Source organism: Haliotis rubra, unplaced genomic scaffold, assembly GCF_003918875.1.
Source record: "Haliotis rubra isolate DU_JTF1 unplaced genomic scaffold, ASM391887v1 Scf220, whole genome shotgun sequence".
NCBI classification, from domain to species: domain Eukaryota; kingdom Metazoa; phylum Mollusca; class Gastropoda; order Lepetellida; family Haliotidae; genus Haliotis; species Haliotis rubra.
The window spans coordinates 1,383,084-1,396,735 of record NW_025766226.1 but is presented as its reverse complement, the minus strand read 5'-3'; the positions used below and the strand labels follow the sequence as shown (position 1 = coordinate 1,396,735).

General features: G+C 43.3%; 1 protein-coding gene across 1 annotated transcript in view; it reads right to left on the bottom strand.

Moving 5' to 3' along the window:
• Positions 1-892: 892 nt before the first annotated feature.
• LOC124277362 (HEAT repeat-containing protein 1-like) overlaps positions 893-13,652 on the bottom strand; it is a gene marked incomplete at its 5' end in the record, with an annotated part of 56,259 nt that continues 43,499 nt past the window's right edge. The window contains 14 exon segments of the mRNA XM_046713027.1: positions 893-1,046; positions 1,173-1,281; positions 1,710-1,868; positions 2,366-2,523; positions 4,372-4,469; positions 5,722-5,792; positions 6,400-6,504; positions 7,855-7,989; positions 8,383-8,467; positions 8,980-9,047; positions 9,342-9,441; positions 10,092-10,270; positions 11,151-11,318; positions 12,874-13,017. Of these exon segments, the coding sequence (XP_046568983.1) occupies positions 958-1,046; positions 1,173-1,281; positions 1,710-1,868; positions 2,366-2,523; positions 4,372-4,469; positions 5,722-5,792; positions 6,400-6,504; positions 7,855-7,989; positions 8,383-8,467; positions 8,980-9,047; positions 9,342-9,441; positions 10,092-10,270; positions 11,151-11,318; positions 12,874-13,017 (1,668 nt within the window).

Below are 13,652 nucleotides of genomic sequence, written 5' to 3'. Positions count from 1 at the left end.
CAACACCGCCGACTCGAACCTAAAACGTACCGCCTCGTGATATAAAATGTTTATCTATCTAAAATGTCTTAATCAGTCGCTGCCACAAGACCAAAGAACGTGAGAAATCGTAATAAGAATTACAATAAATGAGAATGAAGAACATTATCCGGATAGTTTTGTCTTTATTAATTTTTACTTTTTTTCCACCGACCGACCCATGTTAAAAAAAATGTGGCACATTACACAAAACTGATGCCCTAACCAGCAAACGCCCCAATTTGGGTGTATGACTATGAGTTCAGTTATTAATGCAGCCATTAACCTAGGTACCCAATATGACTGACTGACCCACTGAGTTTGGCTTTACGCGGCCTTTAGCAATATTCCAGCAACATCAAGGTGGGGACACCAGAAATGGGCTTCACACGCGACCAAATATGAAAAGAACCTAGTGCACGGTTCTTAAGATATTCCAATTCGTACGTCCGTACGGATGGACGGACGGAGCCTAATACTATATCCCCGGTTTCGCGCAAAACGCCCGGCAGGGGATAATAAATGAGAATGAAGAACATTATTCGGATAGTTTTGTCTTTATTAAAAAAAAAAAAATTCTCCACCGACCGACTGACCCATTTTGAAAATTTTCTGGCACATTAAACAAAACTGATGCCCTAACCAGCAAATGCCCCAATTTGGGTGTATGACTATGAGTTCAGTTATTAATGCAGCCATTTCAGAAATCAAGGTTTTCTGGTTGGAAGCTGCATTGATCACTGTGGTGCTAGCCTGTAAATATTAAAGTGATTAACATCAGCAATCATCTAAGGCAACAACTAAGACGTCAACAATCATAAGTGGTTTGGAACCAACATCTGAACCCAACAACCAGAAGAAACATTATCACAAGTGTTTTTATCATTGTTTATTGCCTAAAGCTGCTGATGTTGAACAAGTAGACATGCTCCAGTCCAGTTAGAAGTATTTCTGTAAGGGTTCTCCCAGGGTCCTCTCCATGTCCGCTATGACAGTCTGGCAGCGTTTCTCAACTTCTTCATTTTCATCTGAAAATACAAAACGGCAAAATTTCTAAAAGCATGAGCAATACAGACAGTATTGAGTAATCAACGTGCATTCCGGCAACAGCTGAGGTCAGCTGATCCACTACAAGAAAGATTCAAAGCGCTCACCCTCCATGAGTTCAGCTAGGAAAGGAATGGTCTCCGGCAGTAGTGGCAAGAAGTCATCCAGGAGCTTCTTGTGGAACTCTTCTATCACATCCAGGGCAGCAAACTTGACCTGCATGATCATAACACATCTTGCATTAATTGATTGATTGTTGGCTGTAAATAATTGAGTCTAGACCAGACAATCTACTGATCAAAAGCATGGGCATCGATCTGTGCAACTAAGATTCCATGACATCTGTCAAATAAGTCAAAGCGCCTGACCACCCGATCCTGATAGTCTCCTGTTATGACATGCATAGGTTGCTGAAGATCAATTAATAGGTGGATCACAGGTGACACACACTGCAAGTATGTTATGGGTAAGAATGATGTAAAGCTGCCTCCAATATTGCAGTTAAAATCATAGCATGTCAGGCTGATGTGATGCATCTCTGTCTGTCAGATTTTACACACAACGGCACTGAATGCATACCTTACAAGTATATTAATTAAAGTGTACAAACAGTGCTGAAAGGTTAAACTGGCTGAAAAGCTCACCTGTGGGGAGGGGTTCCTTGTCTTGAGAAGGATCTGGTAGTTCATGGTGTTCCAGTGGGAGTCATCTCTAGCTGCCACTGCAAACTGACCAATACACCGAACCAGATTCTGAGAAACTCGACTCTTGTATGTCTCCTCATCTCCCTGGGTGTTCTCAATCTGAAGATGACAAAAGATCATTGATATACAAAGTCATAGTGAGTGAGTGAGTTTAGTTTTACCCTGCTTCCAGCAATATCACGGCAGAGGACACCAGGACACATTGTACCCATGTCGGGAATCTTTGTCATGACGAGCCATCGCTTTTACCACTAGGCTACCCTACCGCCCCACATCGTCATGGAAACATGTAAGAACATGAATGGCCTCAAAACATTCTGTTCCATCATTCAACATGAATTGACTGTTTTTTGTTTTGTGTTTCTTTGTTGTTTGATGCTGCACTGAGCAATATTCCGACTATATCAAAAAATGAGTCCTGACCAGACAATCCAGTGATCAACATCATGACCATTGATCTACACTTATGGGATATGATGTGTCAACAAATTCAGTGAGACCACCCAATCCCATTTGTGGCCTTTTACGATAACCATGGGTTGCTGAAGACCAATTCTAATCCTGATTTTCACAGTTATGAATTAATTTGAACTTACCTGGTCAACAATTGGCTGCATGAGTGTTTCAAACCTCTCGACGGACACAAAGCCATCACTGTCGTACAGGAAGCACTTGTATAGTGTATCCAGGACACAGGACAACAGCTGGGTAGACATCTTCCGGGACCGCTTGCTCTTACCGAAGTACCTGCCATCTGATAGAAACAGGTGAGGTGAATGGATTTCAACATCGTACTAATATTCGCTCATATGACGATGTTCATGTGTGTGTATCATCCTCGATAATCTCCAGGGTATACGTTACGATCACCCTCCACTATACCCTGGATGCATCCACGGCTTGGCCAGATTATTTTATTACCTCCCTTTGCTTGCTTTTTTATCCAATCAGGTGTCTACGCTGGGAAGTTGAGCGAACCAATCACAACACACTTTCGCTTCTTAAATTATCGAACCGTTTAAACTTGGCAACACAATTGATACACAGGTACTCTGAAAGAGGTAGAAGGAGTTCTTTAAAGTTTCAGATCTGTCAATTTGTCTGTATTATTTCCCCCAAAATCTGAGTGGCACTGCGAACAAACCTTCGCGACTGCGACCGCTATCTTTGTTGACACTGGCAAGCTTGGATGTAACGGCGGCTTGGCTGATTGGCTACTGTGAGAATGCGAAGCCAGCAAAGGGAGGTAATATAATTATTGGGCCAAGCCGTGGATGCATCCAGGGTATAGTCAGACACATTATACTGACTCCGAGCCAACCAGTCCTTGTTTTACCCATTACTGCCGAGCGCTAGGCAGGGACCAACAAGTACCATATTTTAACGTCTTTTGGTATGACGCGGCTGGGAATCGAACCCAAAACATTCCGCTCTTTGATAGAAACAGACTTTATTGGTATAGTTGGGTGAACATTGTAAAGCTTGTACATCCTGATCAGAGAAGACAATCCAGATATTCCACATATATGCAATCATAAGGATCGACATACAGTTCTATTCAAAGAAACTAACATGGTTTGTAAGTAATCTCCATAGGAAACCGAGATAGACACAAACTACACAGAAGTATGTACAAATCAGGATGAGTGAGTGAGTTTAATTTTACGCCGCTTTTGGCAATATTCCACCAATATCACAGCACAGGACACCAGAAATGGGCTTCACAGTACAATATTTTATGTCGCGGAAACTTTAGAACAAGTATCTTTGCATGCTTACTAGGGCTGCACAATATAACCGGTTTACCGGTATTTACCCGTTCAGACATGAAATCGTTACGTATTGCGATACGCTCATTAAAAACCAGTATTTAGACAGGCATTCAGAAAGCCTCGTAACACTCAGAAATCTTCGGATATTTAAGTTTTTCACACAGGAAGTCAAGTTAAGTTTGATTTGAAGTTGTGTTCTTAATTTTTATCCAAATATTTCGCAATGTTTGGATCTGAATGTTTTAAATATTTACTCATTAATGACCAGTGATCTCTGATATGAAACTTAGTAACCACTGTGTTGATGTTATAATGTTCTTTTCCTTGTTTCATTTGTGCCAAATATTATTTATTTTGTCATGATTAAAAGTTTTTATTAAAGCTTAATCAAGCATAGTAATTTTGTTGTGTTTTTGTTTTATAATTCAAGCATTAACTCAATTTAAAGTAGTTTTTTGTATTATAAAAATTCTTGCAATATATTGCAATACATATCGCAATATATCCTTCCGCATTGCAATATATCGCGATATGAAATTTCTCTGCAACACCAACCCCTGATGCTTACATTAAACTTCCACCCCCATCATGCCTTAAAAAAATATAATAAATCCACTTTTCACAAACTTTCAAACTCATTTGTGATCAGTTATATCAGTGTCAAATTTCATTTCTCTCAGTGGGCAAAAACGATCTCTCAAAAACTGAACAGTGTGCAGATGTCATTCCATTTATGAGCCCCATTTCATGGCTGGGGCTAACAAATAACATCTGGCCATGCCAAGGGATCATAGGCAGTATGACCTGGATGTTCCCCCAGTTTGTCTTACCTCCTTTACTAGTGTTGTTCTGGTCCAAGACCTCCCCAGCATGCTTCACAATGTAACCAGCAAACAGTGTGAACAGACTCTTCAACTTGTCCGCCAGTCTGGAGAGAAACATTGCACACCATCTTACAGTTACTCGCCAATTATCTTAAGATAGCACTTGGATATGGATTTGTATCAACAAACTGTGACGAAAACAATATTCATAACAGATGATATTCCAGCTATATGGTGGCAGTCTGTAAATAATCGAGACTGGACCAGACAATCCAGTGATCAACATCATGAGCATCGATCTGCGCAATTGGGAACCGATGACATGTGTCAACCAAGTCAGCGAGCCTGACCACCTGATCCCGTTAGTCGCCTCTTACTACAAGCATATGTTACTGAAGACCAATATCAGCCCTATTACTCCGCTTGACCAAGTAATTTGCTTCTTATGATGGACAAAACCTCTGCCCTGGAGACCCCACTGAGTGGCATCAGCATGAGTCAGCGGTAATGGTTTTACAGCTTTTTCAATACATTCCAGCAAAATTACACCAAGAATGGGTTTCACACATTGTACGCAGACAGGGATTAAAACCCAGGCTGTTAGTGGGGTAAACACTTGAACCATGAGACTACTGGAGCCTTGACAATATATCGTAGTATCGATAATCGTGATACTATATCTGACGATAAATACATCGATACTTTTTTTCGTATCGTGATATATATCGTTGACCTTAAAATTATGAATTTTCCCCAGAAATTGACTGTTATGTCAAAATTTACACTGTTACTTGCTATCAAAATATACATTTTGAAAGAAAATAACTAAAGATAGCATATCGTGATATGCATCGAATCGAACTGTATCGTTCCAATATATCGCAATACGTATCGTATCGTGAAATTTCTGTATCGTCACACCTCTAGAGACTACCCATTCCCACTATCCTCTACGGTCAGGAGATGGTGCATAAAGTCTGAGCAGCCAATGCTGGATGTTGGAGGCAGCTTACAGGAGTGGGTGGTCAGACTGGTTGTCGCATGTCATCATGTTCCAACAAAACCAATCATGTTCTTTTTTTCTATTCCTTAACAGTAAATATATGTGAGAGACATATTAAAACAACAAGTGTGTGAGTGAGTTTAGTTTTACGTGCACTCAACAATATTCCAGCTATATGGCGGTCTGTAAATAATCGAGTCTGGACCAGACAATCCAGTGATCAAGAGCATGAGCATCGATCTACGTAATTGGGAACCGATGACATGTATCAAGTCTAACCCGGACTTTCACGGGTGAAAACAACAAGTAAACAATGAAAACAAATATTCTGAGTAGACTTTCGCTTGACATACCTATCTGCCAGTCTGTAGAACACCAGGACCCGTGACTTCATGTCGTCTTGTCGGGTTGCCCAGTCAAACACCTGAAACAAAATAGGCAACATGTTGTAATGACTGGAGAATTTAACCTTGTCGTGTAATCATGGGACAACTCATAATAGTTGTAGCTAGTTATAACCACGTATATTTTGTTTAAATATTGATCAGCTCTTACACTGCATCTTTGATGTCCACACTGGGGATCTTGCATGATTTACTTATTCCAGCAATACCATGATGGAATGTATTACAGTGCTCTAATGTTCCAGGTTCCATAGTACTGAATGTCATCAAAAACAGTGCAATCTTTATTCTTTGACATTTAGTGGAACAATTATGCCTGTATCATACACGACTGACTGACTGACTGAGTTTGGTTTTACGCCGCTTTTAGCAATATTCAAGCAACATCACGTGGGGACACCAGAAATGGGCTTCACAATTGTACCCATGGGGGATTCAACATGTTCGGGTGACAAGCCAATGCTTTAACCACAAGGCTACCCCACCATACCATGATGGAATGTATCACAGTGCTCTATGTTTAGGTACATCATATAGGTTGGCACCTCTGCTCCTTTTGTTTTGTGATTAGAGATCCCTTCTATCGTAAGGCTGTGTAGTAGGACACAATTGAGGAGCCAAACTGACCTTGAAGAGCATGGGTCTAAAAGTTGCCTCAGACATCTTCATCACCATGCAGATTACCGTGCTGATCACAGAGTCTTCAATCTGGTTTATCCTGGACAGTGATTCCTGAAGACATACAGATCATATGCTGGTTACCATTCTTGATACACCCATAGTTTGTGAGTGTTCTGTTGTAATTTCATAAGTATTTGCCAAATGAAAAGATGCCTATTCATATCATGGTTGAAAGACAACAGACACCTAAATAGAAGCTTCATCATATGACACAGCTAAATGTGATGTTGTAGTCTACAAGTAATGTGCTTCCAAACATGTGCCTCTGAAGACTCACCTTGGGATAGCCACCCTGATGACTCACCTTGGAACAGTCTGCCCTGAAGACTCACCTTGGGATAGCCACCCTGATGACTCACCTTGGAACAGTCTGCCCTGAAGACTCACCTTGGGATAGCCGCCCTGATGACTCACCTTGCAACAGTCTGCCCTGAAGACTCACCTTGCAACAGTCTGCCCTGGTGACTCACCTTGGAACAGTCTGCCCTGGTGACTCACCTTGGGTTATTCTGTCCTGAAGACTCACCTTGGGAAAGTCTGCCCTGGTGACTCACCTTGGAACAGTCTGCCCTGAAGACTCACCTTGGAACAGTCTGCCCTGGTTACTCACCTTGGAACAGTCTGCCTTGGAACTCTGCTCTGAAGACTCACCTTGGAACTCACCTTAGAACAGTCTGCCTGATGACTCACCTTGGCAAAGGTGAAAGTCTGCCCTGATGACTCACCTTAGAAGTCTGCTCTGAAGACTCATCTTGGGCACAGTCTGCCCTGGTGACTCACCTTGACTCACAGTCTGCCCCTGGTGACTCACCTTGGAACAGTCTGCCCTGAAGACTCACCTTGGGATAGCCAGTCTGACTCACCTTGACTCTCACCTTGCAACAGTCTGCCCTGGTGACTCACCTTGGAACAGTCTCCCTGATGACTCACCTTAGAACAGTCTGCCCTGATGACTCACCTTGGAACAGTCTGCCCTGAAGACTCACCTTGGCAAAGGTGAAAGTCTGCCCTGATGACTCACCTTGGAACAGTCTGCCCTGGTTACTCACCTTGGTCTGACCTCACTGCCCTGGTGACTCACCTTGGAACAGTGCCCTGGTGATTCACCTTGGGACTCAGTCTGTCTGCCTGAAGACTCACCTTGGCAAAGGTGAAAGTCTGCCCTGATGACTCACCTTGGTGATTCACCTTGCAACAGTCTGCCCTGAAGACTCACCTTAGAACAGTCTGCCCTGGTGACTCACCTTGGAACAGTCTGCCCTGGTGATTCACCTTGGAACAGTCTGCCCTGAAGACTCACCTTGGGATAATCTGTCCTGAAGACTCACCTTGGGAACAGTCTGCCCTGGTGACTCACCTTGGAACAGTCTGCCCTTGGAACAGTCTGCCCTGGTGACTCACCTTGGGATGGTTGGTCCTGAAGTCAAGACAGGTGAAGAAGAAGGCCAGGATGTCGTTGTGGAAGCTGGCGAGGTTCTCCCGGTTCATCTCCTTGATGTGGGCCTCCAGCAGAGACATGAGACACTCCAGACATTCCTGACAAGACACACTGTGGTTAAATGGCTGCCACAATCTTTAGCATCAATCCAACAGGGAATCACATCTGTGTGGTTTTGTAACACATTTTACAGGAGCCTCGTTTGGGTTATGATCTTTACATGGGGCACAACATGCATAAATCTAAACATGAATGTTAAATTACTTTAAATAACTCAATCAAATAGTCTCTCCCTATGTGAAACATCAGTATATCCAGATATGTGTGTCATCACAGTCAATTCTGTTTGAAGCCCTTGATGAAATGGAAAGCGAACAGTCGATGATTTTATCCTGAAAGCAGACCCACTCAGTTTCCACAATAAGTTGCAGATCCTTTGAATACAAAACCACCTATACCAGCTGGAAAAGGTCTACAGGGGCAATACATACTTGGTGTTCTTCCACCAGGTTCGTGTAACATGACACGATGGTTGGAAGGATGACACGTGTTGGAAGGACTGTGGCCATCGCATGACTGCAAAAGAAAAGTGACTTCATTTTGAGTGCAACACACAGCACGGGTATGAAGGCTGGAGTAGATTTAAGAGTAAGCACCCGTGCACATTGATTTGCATTGCCTTGTACCACTGGAACAGTGCCCCTGTAGTGGTGCTAGATCCCCAGGAAATGGCATGTACGTAAGTCTATTCACCTGGTGTTGTATGGGGTATCCCAGAAATGTAACCTGACCAAAATCCGAGAACCAACAAACATGACTGGCGGAAAAAGACAACACTAAAGTTTCTGCTCATAACATTTGCACCTTTTAGCAAGATGTACTGATGGAAAGCTATATATGGTTTAATGTCGCTATTAGCAATATCACAGTGGGGACATCAGAAATGGGCTTCACACATTCTACCCATGTGGGGAATCGAACCCAGGGCTTAGGCGTGACGAGCGAATGCTTTAACCACTAGGCCACCCCACCGCAAAAGCAATCAACATCTGAGGAATGAAACACATAGCCGACCCAGGCAGTCTTACCGAATGGCGAGAAGACGCTGCTGAACTTGAGGCTTCTGAGGAGACTCCCCTCCAGACAGGAGGCAGTACTGGAAAAACAAACAACGATCATGAGTAGCCAAGACTTTTATTCTAATAATTATGACATGGGGAAAGGTCCTGCACGCATCACTTACCTCCCAGATGTAGTAAAGCACAAACAAACACATCAGGAGGATTAATGTATTCCAAACATTAATAAGAAATAAAACATGAATTTAAATCATTCATTCATTCATTTCCACTGCAAAGGATGAGCGATAATGTTACCAATTTCAAATAATATTTGAAGCAGCGTTTATGAGTACACACAGTTGCAAGGAAGGTAGTATCTGTATACTGACATGTTTGGTGATGTCCAGGATGTAGGGGCTGAGGAAGTGCGGCAGATTCTCCACCACCTTGCTGATGACCGTCACACAACTCTGCAGCAGCAGCTCATTCCTACAACACAGGCGGTCTGTGAACATGCGTGGCGCTCATGTTGACTCTGTCAATGGGTCTGGTGAGTAATTATTGCTAAACTGCAAGAGGGAACTTCTGAGTCAGCAATATTCAAGCAGTATCACAGCATCTACGTCAATGTGTCTGGTGAGTAATTATTGCTAAACTGCAAGAGGGAACTTCTGAGTCAGCAATATTCAAGCAGTATCACAGCACCTACGTCCATTGACTGATAGATACCTAAGAAAAAAACCTCATCAGCTTTAAACTGGTGACTCCTGAAGATTTTTCTGTCACTGCTTGTCAGATTTAAATGAAAGGAAAGATGAGAGTGATTGACGCCTCAGGTGTTAACTCTTTGGTAAACCCAGGAGCACAGGTATGGTGCTGATCCACCTAGTAATATTATCATTGAGAACTGGGATTCAAATTCATGATCACAGGTTTCTGGCACACCCAAGGGAAGCAACTCTGTAATGCAAATTGTGATGCCTAGGATCACTGGGAGACTAATACAGGTTTCCATACAGACATTATAAATCAAGTAAATCCTTCAAAACAAATACATAAATCTTGACAAATGGAGGCAAAACAGAACCAGAATTTCCACAGTGTTCTGAAAACGAAACTATGACTTCACATTGTCTCACCCAGTCAGTTCCTCAGTGCGGCCCAGGATCTTGAGGAGTTTGGGCATGAAAGTCGGCAGGTGAGGGATGACATGAACCTTGAGGTCAGCCGAGATCTCCCCAACACATAGCAGGGCACATGCCAACACATTAGGGCTGTCCTTCCTCTTGGTGAGTACCTTGCAGGTGAGCTGCAGTACCTGAAATGTGGGACATGTCACAGTACTGTATGTGTCATATCAACATACACCTATCTGGAGTGTGGAATTTAACCTCTTTGTGGAATATTTCAGCAAATGTTTTAGTAGGTCTGATGCCAAACAACCAATCATGGGAGCGAGAACATTTTCAGCCCCTGGTGTATTCTGCAGCCCTTCTATCTACCCCATTTAACTTCTGGTGGAATATTTTGCACATTTGAAACCAATTTATTATTCTGCATAAAAATCTGCAAACTTTAAGGTTAGTGTTTTTATTTTGCACTTGTTTGCAGAAAAATGCCTGCCACAAATCAGTGTACTGAATATTGTGGAAGAGAAAACGCAAATTATGACCAAAAGTATATTTCACTGCTGAATCACTGAATACAGCAAGAAGGGAATGTATTTTAATGCTTTATCATGGCTGCCAGCGATTGATAGCAAAAACAGGTGCACCTGTTTGCAGAAAAAAAAAGCCTGCCGCAAGCATAGGCGGATCCAGGAATTTTCAAGGTTGGGGGGTGGGGGGGACCCTCTGCTGAACCCCCCTCTTGGCCCGTAATGCAAAATATTAACTACAAAGTGGTGTTTAGTCATTTTCAAAAGGTGATCTTGATGAATTCTGTAGCAGAGAAATGCACAATTCTGACCAAAAGTATACTTCTGCTGAATCACTGAATACAGCAAGAACTGTATGTTGTTTTATGCTAGAATCTGTTTGCTATGCTGCCTTTATCATGGCTGCCTTTGATTGAGAGTCTGTAATTGAGAGCTAGCAAATCCAGTGGTTGATAACATGAGCACTGTCTTTAAATACAGGTGATGGGTCACACTTCTCTGTCTGTCATGTTCAGGTCATTTGACTTTCAACACCACTTACCTTGATAAACCTATCGGGGTGTTTATGGCCCAGCAGACGACACAACACCTTCAGGCTGTAGAGAGCTGTCTGGCCATTGACCCCTGTCTCCTCAAGGTCATCCGAGTCGAGAGTTGTTTGTTTCACTATGGCTGACAGTTCATCCACCAGCACCAGCAGAATGTTCTCCTGAAGAAAACATCCTCATCATACAATTTATCTGTACACAAGACTGACTGACTGACTGAGTTTAGTTTTACGCCGGGGGACACCAGAAATGGGCTTAACACATTGTGCCCATGTGGGGAATCGAACCCGGGTCTTCGGCGTGACGAGCCAACGCTTTAACCACTAGGCTACCCCACCGCCCCCTGTACACAAGAACATACTGCACTGAATGTGATCCAGAGTGTGATCCTGAATGGCAAAGCAGACAGTATTCAATGTTTCTCCAATTACAGCATCCAGAGTATAATGTTCACCACTATAACAATTTATTTGAGTGGCATTTTAGAAGTTGGGAAGTACAATGTAGAAAAAACTTTATGGATAACAACTTCTTTTTATTCGTGAGTGCGACGTTTCGATACAGATGCTTGGTACAAGAATCTGTATCAAACGTCGCACTCACGAATAAAAAGAAGTTGTTATCCATAAAGTTTTTTCTATATTGCACTATAACAATGTCCACCATTAATAATGTCCAGAGTCTAAGGTTCTCAACTAACTGTATCAAGATTACAACGCTCCCCACTAACAGTGTAAACCACTAACAGATTACCAAGTCCACAAGCTGTAGATATGTAAAGCTTAGCATATACGAAACCACGAAGTACTGGAGACGGCATCATCAGGGAGCACACACACACACTCACTCTAACAGTACACTAACCTGGTCCTTGTCTACTACGTCCTTGACCTGCTGGAGACGGCATCATCAGGAGCACACACACACACTCTAACAGTACACTGACCTGTTCCTTGTCCACTACGTCCTTGACCTGCTGGAGACGGCATCATCAGGGAGCACACACACACACACACTCTAACAGTACACTAACCTGGTCCTTGTCTACTACGTCCTTGACCTGCTGGAGACGGCATCATCAGGAGCACACACACACACACACTCTAACAGTACACTAACCTGTTCCTTGTCTACTACGTCCCTTGACCTGCTGGAGACGGCATCATCAGGAGCACACACACACACACACCTGGTCCTCTAACAGTACACTAACCTGGTCCTTGTCTACTACGTCCTTGACCTGCTGGAGACGGCATCATCAGGGAGCACACACACACACTCTAACAGTACACTGACCTGTTCCTTGTCTACTACGTCCTTGACCTGCTGGAGACGGCATCATCAGGGAGCACACACACACACACTCTAACAGTACACTAACCTGGTCCTTGTCTACTACGTCCTTGACCTGCTGGAGACGGCATCATCAGGAGCACACACACACACTCTAACAGTACACTGACCTGTTCCTTGTCTACTACGTCCTTGACCTGCTGGAGACGGCATCATCAGGGAGCACACACACACACTCTAACAGTACACTAACCTGGTCCTTGTCTACTACGTCCTTGACCTGCTGGAGACGGCATCATCAGGGAGCACACACACACACACTCTAACAGTACACTGACCTGGTCCTTGTCTACTACGTCCTTGACCTGCTGGAGACGGCATCATCAAGGAGCACACACACACACACTCTAACAGTACACTCACCTGTTCCTTGTCCACTACGTCCTTGACCTGCTGGAGACGGGAGTTGAGGAGCTCCATGGCCTTCCGCTGGACAGTGGGCAGGCTGTGTTTCAGCAGCCCCGATGTCACCTCCACGAACATGTGGTCCGGCAGCAGGCATGTGATCTAGAGACACAACAACTTGACAAATGTGTCCTTGAAATATACAGGTGTGATGAGGAGACGAAGTTGGAGAATAAGATACCACTTTACATGTTCTGACATCAAACTGCAATTTGCTTCTAAACTTTGATCCTATGGCTCTTCCTACCCCGGAGCACCTCTGGCCCTGGTTATAGTGTTAACTGTCAGGAAATACTGAACTTGTTCGGTGTCACACTCAGGAATCGACCACCATTATTCTAGTGGCGTGGCAATAATCAAGGGAAGACCACCGTTGTACACAATCAACTAAACATTTGGACCAATCATCAGTAAACTCTTAAAACAAGCATGGTTTGAAGGTGATTTTTTCTGAGCCACATTCTGACATCATGTACGTACAGGCCAGTCAGCTTGTATGGACAGATGATGACTGATCATAAAAATAGCTACATTCCTCACTGAGACACGATGTCATAATTACGCTGACAGTGCCATTGTCAGCACTGGTACCACATATATATAGCCCGGGTATGTTTCTGTACGCAAAAAATGTACCCTTAAAATACAGAAGTGTAGCCAGTACCCTAAACAGCGGATGAGTCCATATTCCTCAGCTTAAAACCGTAACTGTATGTGAGTGAGTTTAGTTTTACGCC